General features: G+C 43.1%; 1 protein-coding gene across 3 annotated transcripts in view; it reads left to right on the forward strand.

The window, feature by feature from the left end:
• Window positions 1-25,673, forward strand: part of hspg2 (heparan sulfate proteoglycan 2) — a 521,654-nt gene that overhangs the window by 365,557 nt on the left and 130,424 nt on the right. For all 3 annotated transcript variants that reach the window (XM_059951673.1, XM_059951675.1, XM_059951674.1), the window contains 6 exons: window positions 1,882-2,027; window positions 12,127-12,262; window positions 21,467-21,618; window positions 22,045-22,165; window positions 23,451-23,602; window positions 24,731-24,857. In XM_059951673.1, coding sequence (XP_059807656.1) covers window positions 1,882-2,027; window positions 12,127-12,262; window positions 21,467-21,618; window positions 22,045-22,165; window positions 23,451-23,602; window positions 24,731-24,857 — 834 coding nt within the window. The remainder of the gene's footprint in view (window positions 1-1,881; window positions 2,028-12,126; window positions 12,263-21,466; window positions 21,619-22,044; window positions 22,166-23,450; window positions 23,603-24,730; window positions 24,858-25,673) is intronic.

Below are 25,673 nucleotides of genomic sequence, written 5' to 3' on the forward strand. Positions count from 1 at the left end.
TAACAATGAGAAAAGGACATGCCTTGGGTCCTGGAGGTCCTTAATAATGGACGCTGCCTTTCTAAGACACCACTCCTTGAAGATGTCCTGAGTACTTTGTAGGCCAGTACCCAAGATGGAGCTGACTAGATTTACAACCCTCTGCAGCTTCTTTTGGTTCTGTGCAGTAGCCCCCCCCTCCATACCAGACAGTGATGCAGCTTGTCAGAATGCTCTCCACGGTACATTTATAGATGATTTTGAGTGTATTTGTTGACATACCAAATCTCTTCAGACTTCTAATGGAAGTATAGCCACTGTCTTTCCTTCTTTATAACTGCATTGATGTGTTGGGACCAGGTTAGACCCTCAGAGGTCTTGACACCTAGGAAATTGAAGCTGCTCACTCTCCCCACTTCTGATCCCTCTATGAGGATTGCTATGAATTCATTCATCTTACCCTTCCTGAAGTCCACAATCAGCTCTTTTGTCTTACTGACATTGACTGCTAGGTTGTTGCCACGACACCACTCCACTAGTTGGCATATCGTGCTCCTGTACTCCCTCTCGTCACCGCCTGAGATTCTACCAACAGTGGTTGTATCATCAGCAAACTTATAGATGTTATTTGAGCGATGCCTAGCCACACAGTCATATGTATACAGAGAATAGAGCAATGGGCTAAGCACACACACTTGTGCACCAGTGTTTATAGTCAGCAAGGAGGAGATATTATCACCCGTCTGCACAGATTGTGGTCTTCCAGATAGGAAATCGAGGACCAATTGCAGAGAGAGGTACAGATGGCCAGGTTCTGCAACTTCTCAATCAGGATTGTGGGAATGATGATGTTAAATGCTGAACTGTAGTTGATAAACAACATCCTGGCTGTGTGAAGAGCCATTGAGATTGCATCTGCCATTGACCTGTTGTGGCGATAGGCAAATTGCAATAGGTCCAGGTCCTTGCTGAGACAGGAGTTCAGTCTAGTCATGACCAACCTCTTAAAGCATTTCATCACTGTAGATGTGAGTGCCACTGGGCTATAGTCATTAAGGCAGCTCACATTGCAGTGCTGTTATTTCAGTGAGAAATATGACGCTACAAATTTCTTGGAACTAAGAATCAAATAATCTCATGAGATAGAGGAGCAGAAAGTTTAGGCAGCAAAGATACAAATCATGAAAAGTGGTGACAGCTGCTTAATAAGAGCATCAGTTCACTGAGGTATAAAAACAGTGAGATTTATGTTGATGGGGGAATTGAAAAGTAGAAGGGTTTTGCTTAGCTTGTGTCAGACCTTGGTTAGATCTTAACTATTGTGCATACATTTCTGGTCAGCACATTGTAAAAAGTACACTGGGGAGGGCGCAATGAAGCCCTGTAGCAATGAATCAAGAGGTTTTACCTATTTTGAAAGAGTGAAGGATATTTGTGGCCTTATTAAAGGCTTGAGATGTTTGTCATGGGGAGACAGTGTTTTTGTTTGAGGGAGAGAAAAGCAGCAGTCCTCCAGTATGTGAAGCTAAAAAAAGATAAGGATTTGGGGAAAAATATTTTTACCCAAAGACTTGGGATTTACAGTATTTTGTACCACAGGGAGGGTTAATATGAGAAGTTGAGAGATATTTAAGGTAGCCTAAAAAATCAAGAGCGAGAGAAGGGACAGAGTGTAGGATGAGGAAGGTTAGAGGGAGGCATATAAATGCCAGTATGGACATACCTGCTTCTGTTCTGCACGTTCTGTTTATTCTATGCTGTAAGGGTGTTGAAAAGTCAGATAAACTAAATAAGGTGTCACATCTCCTGCCATTCTAAGGTGGCTAACCTCTTGAGGAATAGTTTGCTCACCCATATCTGTGCTTTTTGCTCTGGTTTAAGAGAGCTGTGTCCTATTTGTAGGTGTTGGTAACATGCCTCAGGTGCAAGTCAGTCCCCAACGGGTCGAGGTCCCAGAGGGTGATACAGTAAGGTTGTACTGTCGAGCAGGAGGACATCCTTCGCCAACACTCACATGGAAGAAACATGGAGGAGAACTGCCACCCCAGGTACCAATGACATTAACTCAAAAATCTTGTTTAATCATGTGAAAACAAATGATTCAGTATCTTTGTTTAGTTTAAAGCAATTTTACTTATCTTTTATTAAGAGCACGGTTAATTTACCGTTTATCATGAAGGAAGGAAGATTTTCCTCTAATGCACAAGTTTAATGCCTCCCCACTTATTCCATTGAACCTTCTGATCCGCCACCTCCAATTGTTAATCATTGACAAAGTTCAACCAAGACAGCTTATACATTCCTCTAGTAATTGTCAGTTGGTGCGTAAACAATATCATAGTCAATGAAGTGAAAAATGATTTCTTGTACCAAAGATTGTGGAGTGTGATATATCAGTGTTTACGTTTCCATAAATTCAGAAACACGTTTGTGAAAAGATAGCCTTTTAATATTGTTTTTGCAATACAATTTAATTTTTATTTACTTTAGCTTTGGTGGATAGCTATATTATAGTGAATAGATCTTTGATATTTTCAGTTTTGAAACATGCCATTGAAACTTCCAAATGTGGCACTAGTTAATCAACTACTTGCTATTTAGTTTATACTTTTGATTGACCTACCATGTGTGACTATCTCTGGATAGAATTCTTTCATTTCTTGCACCCTGAGAATTTAGCTGTGTGTTTATCCAGAGCAGTACAAAGGGCACTGTGTTTTGGTCCTGCACACAAGAAGGTGATCCATGGTCAATCTTCAAGCTGAGCAGTTTCATAATAAGCAATATGATGGAAATAATTATGTTTACAATGCACTCTTTGCAACTTAGAGGGGAGAAGTCCTTGCTGTAAGTATTCCTCCTTTGACAACTGAATAAAGTTTGAAGATGACATGAGTATCTTGTATTTTACAGTAACATAATGTTTCTTTTGTATTTAAATGCAGTGTGCTAGTCCTTAATTTAGGAAGAGATTCCTAAAGAATTATATTCAGTTTGCCACACAGCAAAGTGTTCATTAATGTTTCACTTGTTACAGCTAATAAAAAAGTAGTCCTTGATGGTTTCAATATACTTCTTAAAAGACGTTATAAATGGGTATGAATGAATGAGCAGATTCTCAGATCAGGCATTCTATCCAGCGAGGCCAGCTCTGGAAGTGGAGGGGCATTGTCAATGACTTTCTGCCGATTAAAGATAATGTAGTCCTGAAGAATCATGCATACGATTCTCAGGGGAGTTACCAGGGTGGATACTAAATGAATATTTAGCCTGCTGGATCAGTCTGGAAATTGAGGGGCTTGGTTTCAGATGAGGGGTCCTCCACTTGAGACTGAGGAGGAATTCCTTCTCTCAGAGAGTGTGAATCTTTGGAGCTCCTTGGTGCAGAGAAGTGTGGGGTGAATTTATTGTTTATATTGCAGATGCAAACTAACAGACTTTAACTGGCAGGGGAGTTGAGGAGAGAGCAGGTGAGTGATGCTGAGGACCAAGGTTAGATCAGCTATGGTGGTCCCTGAACCGTGGAGCAAGCTTTGTCTACTCCAGTTCCCATTTCATATGTTCTTAAAGCAAGTTTTGTTTTGCTCAGCTCCCTTTGTTTTGTATCGCAGAATGAATCCTTGTTAGGCACCTCCACATCTTGATAGCTACATGAAGGCACACAGGACCTAGCCAGCTCACTAGAAGACCGTAAGACACAGGAGCAGAATTAGGCCAGTCAGCCCATTGAGGCTGCTCTGCATTCCATCCTTCCCAACCCCGTTCTCCTGCCTTGTCCCTTAATCCTACCTTTGATGCTCTTAAATTTACCCAATAACTTGGCCTGCACAGCCATCTGAGGTAATGAATTCCACAGATTCATGACCCTCTGGCTAAAGAAGTATTTCCTTATTTCTGTTTTAAATGGATGTCACTCAGTTTCAAGGTTGTGCCCTCTGAGTGGCCTAGATTTCCCCCACTATAGGAAACATCCACTCTAGATAGTCCTTTCAATTTTTGATGGGTTTCAATGAGATCTGTCTTCCTATTCTAAACACCAGCGAGTACAGGCCCAGAACCATCAAATACTCCTTATATGTTAAGCTTTCTTAGATAAAGGGCCCAGAACTGCTCATAGATCCTTATAAAGCCACAGCATTACATCCTTGCTCTAATATTCTAGTCCTCTCGAAATGAATGCTAACATTGCATTTACTTTCCTTATCGTACAACCACCCACCTCCTGCTCCCGTGGCTTCACGAGATACTGATTAGAGGGACAAAGCAGGTGCTACACCTTGCCCAAGGGTGTCCTGCAAGCTCACAGAGGGAAGGAGTGCCTTAAACCTCCTTTGGTAGAGTTGTATCTCCCATCCCATATCATTCACTTTCCCAGTTTTACCTCCCTCTCTATTGCCCTGTCCTGTTACCATGGATACTGCAATCCTACAGGAACCTATCCAGATGGTAGATGACCGTAATCTGAACTACTTCCACCATCAGCAAATAACCACAGGACCCTGTCCAGCTAGCAAGCAGATGAAGGAGTTCAGCCCAGTCTCAATCGAATGCCATATTTTCCTGTGTCCTGTCCACAGCTGAGTGTTCCAGCTCAGTCAGTTCACTGCAGCCATTGACTAGGTCTGGAGTCTTTTCTTTTCAGTATTAAACTACATGACATATTGTCTGTCTAAGAACCGGGCTCGTAACATGCAGGCTGTTGAATGAATTCTTCCAAGGTAACGATAGGCTTTGCACATATGGTGTGACCTTGCATGCCTGACCATCTTGTACACTCACTCAGCAACTGCTGTTCTCTGTCTTCTGCTCTGCTGATCAAGTCAAGGTTTAAGGAGGTAATTTTGGGTCTAAACTGTGATTCCTGCCGTGATGCAAAGATAATGGATTATTTGGAAAACAAGAATGGAATGTGGCTTTTACCAATCTGTACAAGGGTGCGGGGGGTCCTGGCATGGGTACTGTGGATCAGATGTTCAAGCTGCCAGTGTTAAGGTCCCTCAGCAACATGGCATGAATAGACCATAATCTGTCATCCTTGGTGACCTGTTGCATCTGACCTGAGTTTGCTGTTTGCTCTTGTGTTTTCCTCTCCTCTCCTCTCCTCTCTGTCCAGGCTGTCTCCTTATTTGGTTTCCTTCCAATGGAAAGTGGTTACAGTGCCAAGAACTTGGAGAGGCACATCCAAGAGCTGCAGGTAGCTGCCCGGGTCTGGGCACCAGAATTTGCTCAGCAATTACTAACCCACTGCTTTCAGAGCATTCCACTCCAGCCTGATGCGAGCTTTTCCAGAGCAGTGCAGATGTGTGTTGCCATGTCCAGAGAGGCATGGAAGGCAGCAAGGATCTGGGGTGATGGCAGATGCAGGTTACCAGGCCCACGTACTAGCCCATGCACAGTGAGCCCAGGGATTGTATTTGGTTTATGATTCTACCAAGATACAGTGAAAGCTTGTCTTGTATCCTGTTCATATAGATCAATTCATTACACAGTACATTGAAGTAGAACAAGGTGAAACGATAATGATGCACCATAAAGTGAAAGTTACAGAGGAAGTGCATTCAGATAACCAAAACAAGGTAGATATGAGGCCAAGGGTCCATTCTATTGTACAAGAGGTCTATTCAAAAGTTAAAATCTGCAATAGCAGTTGACTCCTTAAACATGCACCAGTCTGCCGAGTTAAAGCAGTCGCATAGATGCTCTTCTGCCTCCTCAGACAGCACAGTAGGACTTGCTGTACTGGATTCTCCCATTTCAGCTTCAGTTTGTATGCAGGAAGTAGAAGCATGTCTTGGTAGTCTGATGGGATAGAACTAATTGTTTGACCGTGTAAATAGATTAAGCATTATCCTATTTTCTGATATGTATCCCTGCCAGCTCACACTTTCATTCCCTTCTATTTTTTTACAAATTTAAAATAATTCTCATTCTTAACTGGGCATCTGCTGGGTGGAAGCTTTCAGACTCTCAGAGGCACACCACCCATGTTTCCAATTTATGTGGAATTGTGTTGGGGGGACAAAACGTGGAAGCCAGCCAAATGCCTGATAACTGGAATAACGATCTGCTTTCCTGTAGCACCTTTATGGTGACAGCCTTACTCAAGTATTATGGGTCAAAATTTGCTACTGAGGCTCAGAAGAGGGAAAAAATAATCAAGTTATTTTTTTAAGGTTTTGTTACCAAAACCTTTATCAAAGCAGCTACTCTTCATATATAGTTGTTCTCATTGAGATTATAACCTCTGACTGGGTAAACAGCACTAACTAGAACATATGTGCCTCTAAGGTCTTGTAAAGGGATTCTAGTTTATTCGGTGACTTCTCACGGACTGTCTAGAATCATCTATTAACATTATTACACCTAGGGAGCATTTAATCTCTTGACACAATCCTTAATTGTTCCTTTAATGTATTCATTACTTCCATTGTGCATTGTAAAATGTACTGCTTACAGATTGATTTTAACTCCCCTGTGGTATTGTTGGCCCTTTGACCCAACCAGTCCACAGCCACACTGTTATCATCCAACTGTACACATATATACCGCCTTGAGACCAGTACACATACATACCGCCTCGAGACCAGTACACATATATACCGCCTCGAGACCAGTACACATATATACCGCCTCGAGACCAGTACACATATATACCACCTCGAGACCAGTACACATATATACCGCCTTGAGACCAAGGTGCACAGCACAGTACATATAACTCACACAAGTTAACAAATAATAATTGATCAACTAGTGTCAATTTTCTTTGATCTGCATACCAGATTTACCACAGTACTCTAGAATTTTTGCACAGCTAGAATTATTTCATATTTAAAAAAAATATTCTTACTCTCCCTACACCATCTGCACCCCTCACCTGGATCTACCTATCACTTGCCAGCTCTTCCCTTAGTCTTTTCCCTCACCTTTTAAACTGGCCATCTCCCAAAAGTCAGCTGTTCATTTACATCAGTAGATACTACCCGACCTGTTGAGTTGCTCCAACAACTTCTTGTTTGCGTTTATCTCTTGTTGGATAATTGGAATGCTTATCAGTAAGTCCATACATCAACTTATCTTGCAGTTTGCAACTCTGAATAAATCTGCCCTGTGTTCTTGGGTTGTAATCACTAATCTTTTCCCACCTCTGGTTAAGGTCTCCATACTATTAGTTCTTTGAAATCTCTTGGGTGAGATCGTTGGTAAAGTTTTGCTGAAGGAATTTAGATTAGTGAATTAGTGGTAGGGGTAAAGTTAATGAACAGAGAAGCCATGCTGAATTGCAAACTCCACATCTACATTTGAAGGAGGGATTATTTTCCAAGTGTAGAACCAAGACTTGACAGCCTGATATTAGTTGATCCATCTGAGGTAACGAGTGAAATGGCCTGAAAGCTTCACTTTTCAAGCAGTGCAGTTCTTCCTCATTGTAATTACCCTAACATTTGTAGAGCTTCTCACAGATTGTGTGCATAAAATTGAGATTCAGAAGTGTGATGAGGCCTGGATTAACAGACATGATGTTTAATACTTTGTGCCTTTCTTACATGGTTTAATACTTTGTTGCTTTTGTCATTTGGTTTAATGATTTGTTACCTCTGTTGATTCGGTTTAATACTTTGTTACCTATCTCATGCTTAGGGACAATAGATTCACTGAAATCTGTGTGATAACGATGCCCACCCATTTATGTTTAGAGACCATGTCTGTGAATCATGATTACACTGTAAAGTTGTCGATAGAGTACTGAGTTTTACACCCGAGTGCTCAAATAATAAATAGCATGCATGTGTGTGTATTTGTGTAAAATGATCTTCAGTAGAATTTACAGTCGATTGTGGTTTTATGATTAAATCGCAGCTTCATTGTTAAACAGGTAAGTGTTCATTCTACCATTAACTCTTTAATCTCAGAACATTTCCACTGGAATTTGATGACTCTTAAAAGCTTCAGAGTTCATTCGAAAATAGTGTTCACTCAACACAAAGCTTTGAGTTTTATAGTAGATAGGTTCTTCTTCCTGATTGGTTAGAACATAGAATAGTACAGCACAGTACAGGCCTTTTGGCCAACAATGTTGTGCCAACCCTCAAACCCTGCCTCCCATATAACCCCCTCTCGAACATAGAACAGTACAGCACAGTACAGGCCCAAACTAAGGCCCATAGTTAGGTGGTAACTAAATGAAAACCAGTCCACCACAACAGTGATACATGACTAGCCCTTGGCTAGGAATTTCAGTTGCACCTTTGGCAGTTCTAGGTCCTACGAGGCTTTGCACTGGTCCCAGCTGGAAGGAAAGGAAGAGAAGGGAATGACAGCTTGTGCTAATTGGGTTAGATGAGGAAGAATGAGAGGAAGGTCAAATGGAACATAAAATCAGCTTGGTCCTATTGACTTGAATGGTTAGTTCCTATGCAATTCATGTAGTCACAGAAAGTACAGCACAGAAGATGCTCTTCAGCCCATGAGTCCCTTCCACACCAATCCTACCTTCTGTTAATTCTCCCCACGTTGACATCAACTCCCCCCAGATTCCATCAGCATACAACTGGGGCTTTTAACACTGACCAATTCACCTGCAAGCACATATATTTGGGGATGTAGATAGAAAACAGAACACCCAGAGTACACCCACACTGGGAGAACGTGCAAACTCCAGGCAGACAGCACCTAAAGCTAAGATTGAACCTGGGTCTCTGGCATTATGAGGCAGCAGCTTCACATATACACAGCCCACCATTGCTCTCATTTAATTTTAAACTTCCTAGAGCCCCACTGATCTGTTTGTGATTCTTTGAGCCTCCTGTCTCAATGGCGGAGCGGTCCATGCATTAATTGTGCATTATGCCATATAAATTTTTTTCTCTGCAAATCACCTTTGTTCCTGTTTAAAATCATGGAACAAAGCTGCAATGAAAATAAATTATGAAAATAATGTTAGAATATTTTATCCTCTTGGCTGCTAATATCAGGTCTGAGGCAGATTTGATCCTGAATAGATGATCTCCAAAATGTGGCATGGGCTTTCAACCCTGAGCAAATATGCCCCCTGGTGGCTGGTGAAGTTGCAGCCGAGGACGACTATAATATCAAATAACTCAACAATATTTGAGTTGCCAGTGGATGCTTGTAGCTTCAAAATTATTTGCTTTGCTTTTAATTCACTGAATTCTGAACACTTGTGAATGAAATGAAGCTTTTCTAATGTGGGAATTGATTGAACAATGGTGAAACTGATTGTGGCACCAGAGCAGATTATGTCAAATTCGAGACAGTCTCCAATAAAGTAGTTCATCTGATGCTATTTGAGGTCATAATGAGTTAGAAAATAGAAGTACAACAAATGCCTGCATTGATATATAGTCTGTAGTGCAAGAGATTTCAGAGAATGCTGTGAGTGTGGGACTATCTTTTGCTAGCACAAGTGGTAGGTATGAGTTCTGTTGTAACATTTCAGAGCAATTGGAATTTTTTTATAGGCATCCATTAGTCTCATGAGACCATGGATTTGCGCCTTGGAAGGTTTTTCCAGGGCGCAGGCCTGGGCAGGGTTGTATGGGAGACTGGCAGTTGCCCAAGCTGCAGGCCTTCCCCTCTCCACGCCATTGATGTTGTCCAAGGGAAGGGCACTAGGACCCAAGCAGCTTGGCACCGGTGACGTCGCAGAGTAATGTGTTGTTCAGTGCCTTGCTCAAGGACACAAACACGCTGCCTCAGCTGAGGCTTGACCCAGTGACCTTCAGGTTACTAATCCAATGCCTTGTCCACTAGGACACGCACCAACACACAATTGGAATGGGTACATGGATAAGAGAGAGGTCCAGGGGCAGAAGATGAGGATGACATGGAATAGCCAGACCAAAGGTTCTGTTTCTCGACTGATCGCTCTAGGACTCTGGCTCTAGGAGTGTTGTCATACTGGAAAGGGCAGCAAGCTGAGGTGGTAACATGTGCGGGTATCAGATGTACTATGTGAGAGTTGTGACAAAGGATGTCTCATCAAGTTATTACAGTTGCACAGCAGAGGTAGGTAGATTTTGTTTTCAGTTTATTTATTGTTTTCTTCTTTATAATTGCACAGTTAGACCAGCACGGATGTCAGGCAGAACAGTGGAATATGGTTTTTGTGGGATGTGGGAAGGCAGGGAGACCTCCAAACTCCCTGACACCTTCATCTGCAGGAGGTGCAGTCAGCTGCAGCTTCTGGCACAGCGTTAAACTAGATGATCTCCGGATCATTCGAGAGACTGAAGGGATGATAGATAGGATATATAGAGGGGTAGTTACACCCAAGTATACCACTTTGGATATTGTCAGGGTGATGACCTAACAGAGACAAGTCACAGCAGTCAGGTCTCTAGCACTGAGTCTGACTGGCTCAGAAGGGTAGTGGGGGGAAAAGAGGCAAGCTGTGTGCTTAGGGATTCATTAGCTAGGGGAGCATAAAGGAAGTTCTATGGACTAGAATAAGATTTCCAGATGGTATGTTGCCTTCAGGGTGTCAGGGTCTGGGACATCTCAGATTGAATTATTAGCATTCTTAAGTGAGAGAGTGAGCAGCCAGATGTCATAGTCCATATAGGTACCAATGACATAGGTAAGAAGAGGGATGAGGTTCTGCTAAGAGAGTTCAGGGAGTTAAGTGCTAAGTTAAAGGACAGGTCCCCCAGGGTTCAGAATTGCTACATGTGCTTCATGCCAGTGAGACCAGAAATAGGAAGGTCAAACACTTCAACAAGTGGATAAGGAGCTGGTGTAAGAGGGAGGATGTCTGATTTGTGGATCATTGGGCTCTCTTCCAGGGAAGGCAAGATCTGTGCAGAAGAGATGATGTGCACCTAAACTGGAGGAGGATTAATGTCCTAGCAGAAAGATCTGCTAGAACTCATGGTGGGAAGGTTTAAACTAGAGTTTCAGGGGAATGGGAACCAGAGTTGCCAGAACAGGATGTAGAGTAGATTGTGGAGACAGATGTTGTTAAGACCTCAGACAAAGTCAGGAGTCAAAGGATTGAGCATACTGGGGCATTGTCTTTGTGAGATGAGTGGTTACCTCTCTGGCTGGAGGCTGTGACCAGTGGAATGCCAAAGGGCTCTAGCTGGGTCCATTATTGCTTGTCATCCATATCAGTGATCTGGATGATAATGTGGTTAACTGGATCAGCAGATTTGATGATGACACCAAGATTGGCTGTGTGGCAGTCAGTGAGGAAGACGATCAAAGCATGCTTCAGGATTTGGACCAGCTGAAAAAATGGGCTGAGAAATGGCAGATGGAATTTAGTGCAGACAAGTGTTAGGTGTTGCACCCTGGGTGAAACAACTAAGGTAAGTTTTACACAGAACAGTAGGGTCTCGGCCCGAAACGTTGACTGCTCTTTTCAATGGATGTTGCCGGACCTGCTGATCATCCAGCTTGTTTGTACGTGTTGATTTGACCACAGCATCTGCAGTATACTTTGTGTTTACTAAGTTTAGAGGGATGTTGCTGGGACTGGAGGACCTGAGTTATAAGGAAGGACTGAATAGGTTAGATCTTCATTCTCTAACACATAGAAAATTGAGGGGAGATTTAATAGAGTTATTTAAAATTATGAGGTATATAAAATACATGCAAGCAGGCTTTTTCCATTGAGGTTGGGTGAGACTGGAACTACAGGTCATGGGTTAAGGGAGAAAAGTGAAATGTTTAATGGGAACATGAAGGGAAACTACTTCACTCAGAGTCATGAGACAGAGGAACAAGCTGCCAGCACAACTGGTGTATGTGAGCTGGATTTCAATGTTTAAAAGAATTTTGGATAGGTGCATGGGTGGTACAGGTATGGAGGATTATGGTCCAGGTACAGGTCAATGGAACTAGGCTGTTTAAATGGTTTGGGATAGACTAGCTGGTCTGAATGTCTTGTTTCTGTGCTGTAATTTTCTACAACTCTAAGATGTATTTGCTCCTCTCTCCATTGGAGATTAATGAGAAGTTGTCTCTACCTTGTAGAGACAATTTAGAATGTAGAATTTTATAATGAAAGGTGATGACAAGTAATACACACAAATGCAGGATTCTCAACAACAACTCCATCATGTATTTATTCAGAAGTGCACCAATATACGATCATCCACTGCAAAGTTCTTTTAATTTTTCCAGGCCAAGATTGAACATACTAACATTGGGACTCTCATTATCCCCTCGATCACGGCTGCCCAAGCCGGTGTCTACCTGTGTGTGGGAACCAATGTGGTGGGCTCCTCGGAAGGTCGCATCGAAGTCACAGTCTTTGCTTGTAAGTCTCTGCTCTCCAAAGTTATCCAGCTTATTTGTACTGGTGCGTGAGGGACACAAGTCCAGCTTATTGTTGCGACGGTAATAATCCGTAATCATGTCAATTACTCCAGAATGCAAATTCAATGACTGCACTTCAAGCAAGAAACACATTTCAGATAATTTCTATTGGAGAAAAGGTATTCTTAATGGTGTTGTGATTGAAAGTCTCAAGTTCCTCGGAGTGAACATCACTAATAGCCTGTCATGGTCCAATAACTTTGATGTCACAGCCAGGAAAACTCACCAATGCAGCTACTTTCCCAGGATGTCAAAGTAATTTGGTGTCCCCCATTGATCCTTACCAATTTTTGTTGATGCACCATAGAAAGCATCCTATCTGCATAATGGCAACTATTCTGCACGTAACCACAACAAAATGGAGAGAGTTGTGGATACAGCTCAGTACATCATGAAACCAGTCTCCCCTGCATGGATTCTGTCCATATTTCTCACCGCTTCAGCAAAGCAGCCAGCATAATCAAAGACCCAATCCACATTGTACATTCTCTTTTCTCCTCTCTCCAATCAGGCAGAAAATACAAAAGCCTGGTCCCACCAGGCTCAAGGACAGCTTCTACTCTACTGTTATAAATAGTTCTCTGATGCGATAAGTTTAAATTAAGTTTGTTATCTAAGTACACGTGTGTCACCATATACAACACTGAGATTCATTTTCTTGTGGGCATAGTCAATAAATCCATAATAGAATAATAACGGTAGTGGAATCAATGAAAGATCACACTTGATTAGGTGTTCAGCCAGTGTGCAAAAGACAACAAACTCTGCAAATACAGAAAGAAACAAATAATTTGAACAGACAGAGGTGGCAGTAGGTTCCGGTAAGTTTTGTTTTGTTTGTTTAGAGTAGGGAGAATGCCAGGCAGGATGTTGGAATTCTCCTCTTGCAGGATGTGGGAAGACAGGGAGACCTCTGGTGTATCTGACAATGACACCTGCAGGAAGTGTATCCAGCTGCAGCTCCTAACAAACCGCGTTAGGGAACTGAAACAGGAGCTGGATGGCCTCCAGATCATTCAGGAAAATGAGGAGTTTATAGATAGTAGTTTCAGGGAGGTAGTTACGCCAAAGGAGCAGCGCACAGGTAATTGGGTTACTGTTAGGTGAGGGAAGGGGAAAGGGCAGGCAGAGCAGGGTTCCCCTGTGGCCATTCCCTTCAACAACAAGTATACTGATTTAGATACTGTTGGGTGGGAGGATGACTTACCTGGGACAAGTTGAAGCAGCCGGATCTCAGGCACTGAGTGTGATTCTGCAGTGCAGAAGGGAGGGGGGAAGAAGAGGAGAGCGGTAGTGATAGGGGACTCGATAGTTAGAGGTACAGACAGGAGGTTCTGTGGCCGTGACAGAGACTCTGGATGGTTTGTTGCCTCCCGGGTGCCAGGGTCAGGGATGTCTCTGATCGTGTGCACAGCATTCTGAACTGGGAGGGTGATCAGCCAGATGTCATGGTACACATCGGTACCAATGACGTAGGAAGGAAGAGTGAGGAGGTCCCAAAGTGTGAGTATAGAGAGCTTGGTAGGAAGTTAAGAAGCAGGACCTCGAGGTGGTAATCTCAGGATTGCTACCAGTGCCAGTGAGGGTAAGAATAGGATGCTCTGGTGGAGGATGAACACGTGGTCGAGGAACTGGTGTAGGGGGCAGGGTTTCAGATTTCAGGATCATTGGGACCTCTTCTGGGGCAGGTGGGACCTGTACAAGAGAGACGGGTTACACCTGAACTACAGGGGGACCAATATCCTTGTGGGGGGTTTGTTAGTGCTATTGGGGAGGGTTTAAACTAGATTTGCAGGGGGATGGGAACCAGAGTGACAGAGCAGATAGTGGAGCAGGGATGAAAATAAATGATGTTACAAGTTCATGCAAAGTTACAAGTAGAAGTTTTGTGTGTGGTGGTAATAATCTTCTGAGGTGCGTCTATTTCAATGGGAGGAGATGAAGGGTGGTGGTGGGGGGGAATGGCATTGCTAGTCAAGGACAATGTTACAGCAGTGCTCGGGCAGGACAGATTAGAAGGCTCATCAATAGGTGGAGCTGAGAAACAAGAAAGGTATGACCACGTTAATGGGGTTGTATTATAGACCACCCAATAGTCAGCGAGAATTGGAGGAGGAAATCTGCAGAGAGATAGCAGACAACTGCAGGAAATATAAAGTTGTGATAGTAGGAGATTTTAATTTTCCACAAATGATGTTGTAGCTTTTAGTGAAACATGGTTGCAGGAGGGGCACTATTGGCAACTAAATATTCCTGGATTTTGTTGCTTCGGGTTTGATAGAATCGGAGGGACAAGAGTGGGAGGTGTTTCATTGCTTGTCAGAGAAAATATTACAGCTGTGCTCTGGTAGGATAGATTAGAGGGCTCATCTAGGGAGACTATTTGGGTGGAATTGAGGAATGGGAAAGTTGTAACACTTTTAGGGGTGTATTATAGACTACCTAATGGGGAGCGAGAATTTGGAGTATTGTGTACAGTTCTGGTCACTGAATTATAGGAAAGATGTCAACAAAATGGAGAGCGTACAGAAGAGATTTACTACAGTGTTACCTGGGTTTCACCTAAGTTCTTCACACAGAGAGTGGTGGGAGTGTGGAATGAGCTGCCAGATGAAGTGGTAAATGTGGGCTCACTTTTAACATTTAAGAAAAAACTTGGACAGGTACATGGATGAGAGGTTTTTGGAGGGACATGGTCCATGTGTAGATCAGTGGGACTAGACAGAGAAATGGTTCAGCACAGCCACAAAGGGCCAAAGGGCCTGTTTCTGTGCTGTAAATGTTCTTTGGTTCTAATCATAGATAAGCATTAGATATTAAGAGCAAGAGATGAAGAGTCCTTGAAAGTGAGACGATAGATTGTGGAACATTTCAGTGATGTTGAGCAAAGTTATTCCCTTTGTTTCAAGAGTCTGACGGTTGAGGAGTAATAACTGTTCCTGAACCTGGTGGAGTCCTGAGGCTACTGTAACTTCTTCCTGATGGCAGCAGCAAGAAGAGATCATGACGTTTATGGCTGGGTGATGATGAATGTTGCTTTCTGTGACAATACTCTGTGTAGATCTGCTCAATGATGGGGAGGACCTTACCCATCCACTGGGCCATATCCACTACTATTTGTAGCATTTTCCATTCAAGGGCATTTGCACAGCAAGCTGTGTTGCAGCCAGTCAATGAACTCTCCAGTGTACAACTCTGGAGGTTTGTCAGAGTGTTAGATGTCATGCCAAGACTTCACAAACAGCTAAGAAAGTAGAGGCACTGCCGTGCTATCTTCATCACTGCACTTACTTGCTGGGCCCAGGACAGGTCCTCTGAAATGATAACACCAAGGAATTTAAAGTTGCTGACCCTCTCCACCTCTGATCTTCCAAAGAGGACTCTGGTTTCTTCTTCCTGAAGTCAATAATTAGCTCCTTGGTCTTGCTGACAATTGAATAAGAGGTAGTTGATGTGGCACCACTCAGCCAGATTTTCAGTCTCCCTCCTAAATGCTGATTCATCACCACCTTTGATTCAGCCTGTGACAGTGGTGTTGTCAGCAAACTTGAATATGGCATCGGAGCTGTGCTTAGCCATACAATCATGGGTATTAAGTAAGTAGAGCAGGGGGCTAAGCATACAGCCCTGTTGTGCACCTGTGCCGATGGAGATCGTGGAGGAGACATTGCCAATCTGAACTGACTGGGTCACCAATTGAGGAAGTCAAGGATCCAATTGCTCAAGGAAGTATTGAGGCCAAGGTCTTGAAGCTTATTGGTTAGTTTTGAGGGGATGATGGTATTGAATGTTGAGCTGTAGGCGATAAAGAGCATCCTGATGTATGCAACATAAGACCATAGGACATCGGAGCAGAATTAGGCCATCTGGCCCATCGAGTTTGCCCTGCCATTCAAACATGGCTGATCCTTTTTTTCTATCTCTTCCTGAACTCCAGTTCCCAGCCTTATCCCCGTATCCTGTGACATCATGTCCAATCAAGAACCTATCAATCTCTGCCTTAAATACACCCAACAACCTGGCTTCCACAGCTGCATGTGGCAGCAAATTCTACAAATTTACTATACTTTTGCTAAAGAAATTTCTCCACACCTTTGTTTAAAAAGGGTGCCCCCTATCCTGAGGCTGTGCCCTCTTGGCCTAGGCTCCCCCACCATGGGAAGCATCCTTTCCACATCTATTCTGTCTAGGCCTTTCAACATTCAAAAGGTTTCAATGAGATCCCCCCTCATCCTTCTGAATTCCAGTGAGTACAGACTCTGAGCCATCAAATGTTGCTCTTAAGATAACCCTTTCATCCCTGGAATCATCCTTGTGAACCTCTTCTGGACCCTCTCCAATGCCAGCACATCTTTTCTAAGATGAGAGGTCGAAAAATGTTCACAATACTCAAGGTGAGGTCTCACCAGTGCCTTATAAAACCTCAGCATCACATCCTTGCTCTTGTATTCTAGACCTCTTGAAATGAATGCTAACATGGCATTTGCCTTCCTCACCTCCGACTCAACTTGCATGTTAACCTTCAGGGTGCTTTGCACAAGGACTACGAAGTCCCTCTGCATCTCCAATTCCTGTATTTTCTCCTCACTTAGAAAATAGTCCGTACATTTATTTCTACTACCAAGGTGTGTGACTGTATATTTCCAACATTGTATTTCATTTGACATTTTCTTGCCCATTCTCCTAATCTGTCTGAGTCCTTCTGCATCCTAGCTCTTCCCTCAACACTACCTTTCCCTTCACCAATCTTCATATTGTTTGTAAACTTGGCAACAAAGTCATCTGTTCCTTCACCTAAGTCATTTATATACAGCATAAAAAGAAGTGGTCCCAACACTGACCCTGTGGAACACCACTAGTCACCGGCAGCCAACCAGTAAAGGATCCTTTTATTCCCCCTCTCTGCCTCCTACCAACCAGTCAATGCTCTAACCATGTTAGTAACTTTCCAGTAATACCATGGGCTCTTAAATTGGTAAGCAGCCTCATGTGTGGCACCTTGTCAAAGGCCTTCTGAAAATCCAAATATATAAGATCTACTGCATCCCCTTTATCCATCCTACTTGTAATTTTCACAAAGAATTCCAACAGGTTTGTCAGGCAGGATTTTCCCTGAAGGAAACCATGCTGACTGTGTACTATCTTGTCCTATGTCACCAAGTACTCCATCACCTCATCCTTAACAATTAACTTTCTTGAAAGTTCATTCTCAACTCCTTTCTTAAGGAGTGGAGTAATATTTGCAATTTTCCAGTCCTCTTTGCACCATGCCAGAGTCCATTGATTTTTGAAAGATCATTTCTAACGCCAGCACAATCTCTAACTCTACCTCTTTCAGAACCCTATGGTTCAGTTCATCTGGCCTGGGTGACTAACGTACCTTTAGGTCTTACAGCTTTTTGAGCACCCTCTCCCCTGTAACAGTAACTGCTCCCACTTCTCTTCCTTCACACACTACAACATCGGGCATATTGCTAGTGTCTTCCACAGTGAAGACTGATGCAAACTACTCATTTAGTTCATTAGCCATCTCCATGACCCCTGTTTCCATCCAAGGGGTCAGTGTGGGCATGGTGGAGGATTACAAATACCTAAGGATATGAATTGACAATAAACTGGACTGGTCAAAGAACACTGAGGCTGTCTACAAGAAGGGTCAGAGCCGTCTCTACTTCCTGAGGAGAATGAGGTCCTTTAACATCTGCCGGACGATGCTGAGGATGTTCTACGAGTCTGTGGTGGCCAGTGCTATCATGTTTGCTGTTATGTGCTGGGGCAGCAGGCTTGAGGGTAGCAGACACCAACAGAATCAACAAACTCATTCGTAAGGCCAGTGATGTTGTGGGGGTGGAACTGGACTCTGTGATGGTGGTGTCTGAAAAGAGGATGCTGTACAAGTTGCATGCCATCTTGGACAATGTCTCCCATCCACTCCATAATGTGCTGGTTAGGTACAGGAGTATGTTCAGCCAGAGACTCATTCCACCGAGATACAACACTGAGCATCACAGGAAGTCATTCCTGCCTGTAGCCATCGAACTTTACAACCCCTCCCTCGGAGTGTCAGACTCCCTGAGCCAATAGGCTGGTCCTGGACTTATTTCCACTTGGAATAATTTGCTTGTTATTATTTAATTATTTATGGTTTTATATTGCTATATTTCTACACTATTCTTGGTTGGTGCGACTGTAACAAAACCTAGTTTCCCTCAGGATCAAGAAAGTATGTCTGTCTGTCTGTTATTATCTCTCCTGACTTAATTTCTAGCGGTCCTATATCCATTCTCATTTCTCTTTTTTTAACTATCTACTTTGATATTATTTGCTATCTTGCTATCATTTTTCATCTTTTCGCTTCTAATGATATTTTAGATGCTCTCTGTAGGTTTTTAAAAACTTCTCAATTCTCTCTCTTCCTGCTAATTTTTGCTTTGTTGTATGCCCCTTCTGCTTGTACAATAGCTTTGACTTCCCTTGTCAGCCACGGTTGTACTATTTTACCATTTGAGTATTTTTTCATTTTTGAAATACACGTCCTTCACCTTCCTCGTTTTTCCCAGAAATGCATGCTGCTCTGACATCCCTGCCAGCAGCTCCTTCCAATTTACTTTGGCCAACTCCTCTCTCATACCACTCTAATTTCCCTTATTCCACTGAAATACTGCTACATCAGACTTTACTTTCTCCCTATCAAATTTCAAGTTGAACACAGTCATATAGTGATCACTGAGGGTTCCTTTACGTTAAGCTCCCTAATCACTTCAGGTTCATTGCATAACACGCAATCTAGTATAGCTGATCCCCAGGTAGACTCAACAATAAACTGCTGTAAAAAGCCATCTCTTTGGCATTCAACAAATTCGCTCCCTTAAGATCCATTACCAACCTAATTTTCCCAATCGACCTGCGTGTTAAAATGTCCCATGACTACTATAACATTGTCCTTTTGACCCCCCCCCCCCTTTTCTATTGCCTGTTGCAACCTGTGGTCCACCTCCCAGCCTCTGTTCGGATTCTTTACCAGTAAAGCCACACCACCCCCTCTGTCTACCTTCCTGTCCCTCCGATATAACATGTAACCTTTGACATACAGCTCCCACCACAACCATCCTTCAGCCACAATTCAGTGATGGCCACAACATCATACGTGGCAATCTGTAATAGATCATCCACCTTGTTTCTTATACAATGTGCATTTAGATTCAACACCTTCAGTACCGTACTTGTTGTCCTTCCCTAATGCATCCCTAATGATTTGATACTCAGCCTGTTGGCTGCAACTAAGTCCCATCACCTGCCTTCCCTTCCTGACAATCTGACTGCACGCTATCTTTACTTTTTTACCATCTCTCTTTTCCTGAGCCCCTTCACTCCAGTTTACACCCCGTTGCCAAACTAGCTCAAGCCCTCCTCAACAGCTCTAACAAACCTGCCCGCGAGAATATTGGTCCCCCTCAGGTTCAGGTGCAACCTGTCAGTTTTGAATGGGTTATACCTCCCCCAGCAGAGATCCCAATGATCCAAGAGCCTGAAGCCCTGTCCCCTGCACCAGCTTCTCAGCCTCGCGTTTTTCTGCCATTTCATCCTGTTTCTCCCCTTACTGACACATGGCACAGGCAGCAATCCAGAAATTACTAGCCGGGAGGTCCTGCCTCTGAGCTTTCTACCTAGCTCTCTAAATTCTCTTTTCAGGACCTCATTGCTTTTCCTTCCTCTGTCATTGGTACCAATATGTACCAAGACATCTGGCTGTTGCTCTTCCCTCTCCAAGATGTTGTGGACACAATCTGAGACTTCCCTGACTCTAGCACATGGGAGGCAACATACCATCTGGGTATCCCGTTCACCTCCACAGAATCTCCTGTCTGTTCTCCTCTCTATCAAATCCCCTATCACTACCACTCCCGTCTTCTCTCTCTTTCCCTTCGGCACCACAGACCCATGCTCAGTACCTGTAAACCAGTCGCCAAAGCATTCCCCGGGAGGTCATCCCCCACAGAAGTATCCAAAGCGGATATACTTGTTTTTGAGGGCTATGGCCACAGGAAGTTCTGCTCTAACTGTCTATTTCCATTTCTTCCTGACGGTCACCCAGCTACTCGCCTCCTGCAACTACTTCCCTGTAACTCTGATCGATTATCTCCTCACTCTCCCATAAGTGGAAGGTCAACCATTTTGCAGCTCCAGATCCCTAACACAGTCTTCAAGGAGCTGCAGCCGGATGCACTTCATACAGATATAGTTCCCCAGGAGACTCTGGGTCTCCCAGTTCTCCAACATCCGGCATGAAGAACACACCACAGCCATTTAAATGATACAGTAAGAGAGGAAAAAGAAGATAAAATAGAAACCTTAACAGACACTTTACACAGAGCTGAAGACTCCTTTGAGCTAAGGCCTGTTGCTTCTATTCTCACCACTGACCCACTGCTGACAATGGCCACTCCGCTTATCCCTTGTACTCGTATTTAGTTGGTAGAGCTCTGTCGATATCTTTGCTGACCAGATGTTCCAGGGTTGAGTGAAGAGCCAGTGACGCAGCTGTTTCCACCCGATGCAAACTAGCTGCATTTGCACTTCTAATGTTCAGTCAGTGCACAGTCATACTAAAGCCATGAATGTGGAGCATGTATATCCAGATCTAGGATACAAGAAACTGCAGATACTGGAATCTGGAGCAACAAACGATCTGCTTTGTCCTGGTTTCAAGCCTAAAGCTCAGCAGTTGCTTACCACACAGAGATGCTGTCTGACCTGCTGAGATTCTCCAACAGCTTGTATGTTATTCCATGTTATTGTATTTGTGATGTAAAACAGTGACCAGCGAAATTCAATGTTCTCAAATGTTGTTAGAAATTATCTAAAGATTTGATTAACAATGATCAATGTGCCTCTCTACATAGCAAAGCCTCTACCAATCAAAGCAAATTGGTGCCATGATGAATGTGGTCAGCCTAGTCCACTCCCTATTACATTGTTGGTCTTTGAATTTATTCAGCGTGTTTTATTCAGAAATATTTCTGACTCAACACCTATGTGCAAAGATGAGTGATTTATTTTATCCTGGTTCCATCCTATTTGAAGATCTGGAAATATATTTTCCTTTGTTCCACCTTCTGATCGTTTGTTTCGCCTCTCCCCTCAGCTGAAGGATCTGTGCCCTTGGTTCGTATTCATCCTTCCCCTGCTACAGTAACTGAGGGAGAGAAGCTGGAGTTACTCTGTCAAGTGACCGGAGACCCTCAGCCTGAGATCACATGGCGTAGGTCACATGGTTATCTGACTGCCAATCACCAGGTAGAGAAGTATGATCATTATTTCTGAATGGGCAGTAAGGGAGGGGGGAGGATCCCTAGCTTTCTCTTGTGAATGAGTACAGGAGAGCATTCCTAGTACCCTAACGAAAGTTTATCTGTGGACCATCAGCCACACAAGTGATTAATGTGATACTTCCCAGTGCTCGTGTCAGTTTCATGTTTACTGCACTTCAACACTAGCTACACTTGATTGTGCAACACTCTGGGATGCTGTGAGACTGTGCAAAGTGCTATAGAATGTGTCACCGGGCTGCAATGGAAAAAAGAGACCTGTGAGATTCTTCCCTTCATATCTTTATTCAATATCTAATATATACCTCTACTCTTGGTGCCAGCTGATCATTGAGGTGGTGTTGTTTTGGAGAAGGAGTATGAATATGTTCTGATTCTCTGACTGAACCTGCAGGTTCACGGCCCCTTGCTGCGCATCCAACAGGCAAGCCAAGCTGACACCGGGGATTACATCTGTCACGCTGAGAACAGCCTTGGGATGCAGGATGTGGCAGTGTCTGTTTCAGTCACACCTGGTATGTATCCCAGAAAATCCTCCTTGTAGTGTTAAGAGAATTACTCAGCACAGAACAGCCCCATCATCCCTAAATGTCCATGCTGACTTTTAAATAACCAATCTGTCTTAATCACATTTAGCAGCAGCACTTGATCCACAACCTTCTCTGCTTCAGTGATTCAAGTGCTTATTTATATACAATATTTACTTCTTAAATGGTGTGAGAGTGTTTGCCTGCAGCACCCCCCTCAGGCAGTGTGTTCTGGATACCAGTCACCACCTCAGACCTCTTCCAAACCACCTCCTACTTTCCTTGAATCAGGTACGTGAATGCCTTCTCGCCTTCTCACCTTGGACGGTTAATGAAGGGAGAGAAGCCAGTGTGTTGCATATTATTGCATCTGTGTAACAGCTTCTCAACCTTGAGACATGCTGCAGGAGGAGGCTGGGTTGTTCTTCTGAAATTATGAATTTTTAGCTTCATATTAATGATGGCACAGTGCTTCAGGGAGTGAAATCAGAATTACTAAGGTCTATCAAGACATTGCAACTGAAGCAGGGGAAATATATCCAGTTCTTGGAGGGAGTAGATGAGATTAAATGTAGGCATAAGAGGACGTTTGAAATATTAGGGCATGTTTAATTTTTTTTTTAAACTTGTAATAGTGTGAAGTTTATGAGAAATAAATGGGAAATACTGTTAGGTCATTTAGTCAATTAATAAGCAAGCTGGATACATTTAATGTCATCCCCGAGGTAGGAAGTAACAAGTTAATAAAATCTGAGTTTATTATGAGGAAAATTAGACAATAACACAAACCTACTGAACATAGCTTTTCTCCAAGTGGAAGCATGGAATATCGTGGAAAAAGAAAAACTTCTGAATGGTTGCAATTTAACAAAATCTTATATCTAAGAAACAAGAATCAGCAAATGCTGAAAATCCAGAGCAACGCACACAAATGCTGGAGGAGCTCAATAAGTGAGGCACCTCTGTGGAGGAAAATAAATAGTCCTAATGAAGGGTCTCAGTCCAAAATGTCAGCTGTTCATTTCCCTTCATAGATGCTGCCTGTCCTGTGGAGTTCCTCTGGCATTTTGTGCATGTTGATCGTGTCAAAGAGTAATTTCTCTATAAATGAGTGCAGGCCTTGCCTTGGCACAGACCAGTAACGAGGCCAATGTTTGAAGCCAAGAGCCAGGTGACTCAACTATGTGATTCTGCCCTACGCTTGAATGAGCCCAGTATTCAATCGATATCAGCCTTGTGACCCATTTCAATTGAAACCTCTGGTCTTCCACAGTGAGAGGAACTTCGCCAACGGTGAGGGTTTACCCGTCTCCAAGCACTGTAACCGAGGGAGAAATGCTGGAGTTGCACTGCCAGGTCACAGGTTATCCACAGCCCAGGATCACATGGCACAGGGCAGGTGGCTCTCTGACAGCCAATCACCAGGTGAGCAATGGTGGCAGAGAGAACCTTATGCCATTAAAAGTAAGTGTACAATCAAGCATATGTCCTGTCCCGTCCTGTCACTGAAGCTGATTCAGAGAAAGAAACAATTCTGGGTTGCACCAGCAGCATCACTTTGAGAGTGTAGTTGTCCTGTGTCTATGCAGTTTTGTACTCCAACTTTTGTTCACTGTCTGTTACTAATCTGTACCAAAAACAAATCCTTACCCAGCACAACTCTCCATTTATTCTCTCTCTTACTTACCTGGCTATTATGACACAGGAGGCCATTTAACCCATCAATTCCAGGCTAGTTCCTAACAAAGCAATCCATCATTCCCATTCACCTTCTTTCAGGCCTATCAAATTATTCTCACCCACCCATGAGCTGTGATTCTGCCACTTAACTACACTGATGAGCCATTGAACCAAGCAGCACATCTTTGTGATGTAGGAGGAAACCAGGGCACCCATAAGGCCATTAGACATAGGAGCAGAATCAGTCCATTTGGCCCATTGAGTTTGCTCTGCTATTCCATCATGGCTGAACACCATTCTCCTGCCTTCTTCCTATAACTATTGACACCCTAGAACCTATCAACCTCAGCTTTAAATATACTCTATGACTTGGCATCTATAACCATCTATAGCAATGAATTTCACAGATTCATCACTCGCTGCCTCCTCATCTCTGTTCTAAGTGAACATCCCTTTATTATGAGGCTGTGCCCTCTTGTTCTAAACTCACCCACTATAGAAAACATACTCTCCACGCCCACTCTATCTAGGCTCTTCAGTAGATTTCAATGTGATTCTTCCTTCAGTGAGTACAAGCCCAGAGCCATCAAACACTTCATGTGCTAACCCATTCATTCCCAGCAGAAACCAATGTGGCTCTGAGAACACAAAAACTACATGCAGATTGAATCAAGATTGAACCAGCCACTCCACTCCACACAGCTGCTGAGGTCACTGGGTAACACTGAAGATGCACACCCACACCACTGAAATGTGCTCTTATCACATTTGTGATCCCTCAATCAGAAGATAAACAGTCATTGACCCTAAACTCTTTAGAGTCTGTTATAGCTATCAATATATTTGTTTCTGATTTTCTTCTCAACACTCTAGGTTCAGGGTTCTGTGCTGCGCATCCTTCACATGATGCCTTCTGACATCGGGGATTACATCTGCCGTGCTGAAAATATCCTTGGATCACGGGAGGTCAAATTCACTGTCTCTGTCACCGCCTCACCCTGTATGTAACCAATTATTCTTCAGCATCTCTTTGAGATATCACAGCTTTAGATGTTGGGGATGATGGCCAGTTTTTGTGCAGATAGATGCAAGAAGCAACAGAAAGAAATTGATAAAGTGTTTGTCAATTTAATGGCAAGGAAATATAACACCATCCTTGGTCAAAAAAATGTCTGTCAGTATCTGGTGAAGAAATTGGGAAATATAATGGCAGAGAATTGGGAATCCAAGGAAAAACATTAAAACCTACAAGCAGTGATCCAGGAAATACAGGACCTGGATTACGGAATGAAGAAGATGTGCTTCAGTTGTGAGGATCTTTCACCAGGTCACAACTGGAGCACTGCAGTCAGTTCTACCTATCACTTTATCAGTCTGCATTGGATGTGTGTTTAGCACAAGATCAGAGGAATGACTCTGATGTAAAGTCAATTACCTGAATCACTTCTGCATGGGTGCTGCCTGACCTGCTGAGTATTTCCTACATTTTCTGTGTTTATCAAGGAGAATGGCACAGGAACTTATAAGCATTAACTTATGAGGACAGTTCATATTAAGTTAGTTAGCTTCCCCTTCAATGTAGAAGTTTGAGAGCTGATCTGAGTAAGGTGTGTGAAATAAATAGAAGAATGTTTGCAGATGATCGAAATCTAAAGCAACACACACAAAATCCTAAAGGAACTCAGCAGGTTAGGCAGCATCTATGGAAATAAATGAACGGTCGACTTTTTGGGCTGAGACCCTTCTTCAGGACAGTGAATGTGTGTGAAATGTTTTTCAAATAGTTCATTTTTTTCTCTAGTGCAAGAATTGTGAA

The sequence above is a fragment of the Hypanus sabinus genome, chromosome 27 (assembly GCF_030144855.1).
Source record: "Hypanus sabinus isolate sHypSab1 chromosome 27, sHypSab1.hap1, whole genome shotgun sequence".
Lineage (NCBI taxonomy): Eukaryota > Metazoa > Chordata > Chondrichthyes > Myliobatiformes > Dasyatidae > Hypanus > Hypanus sabinus.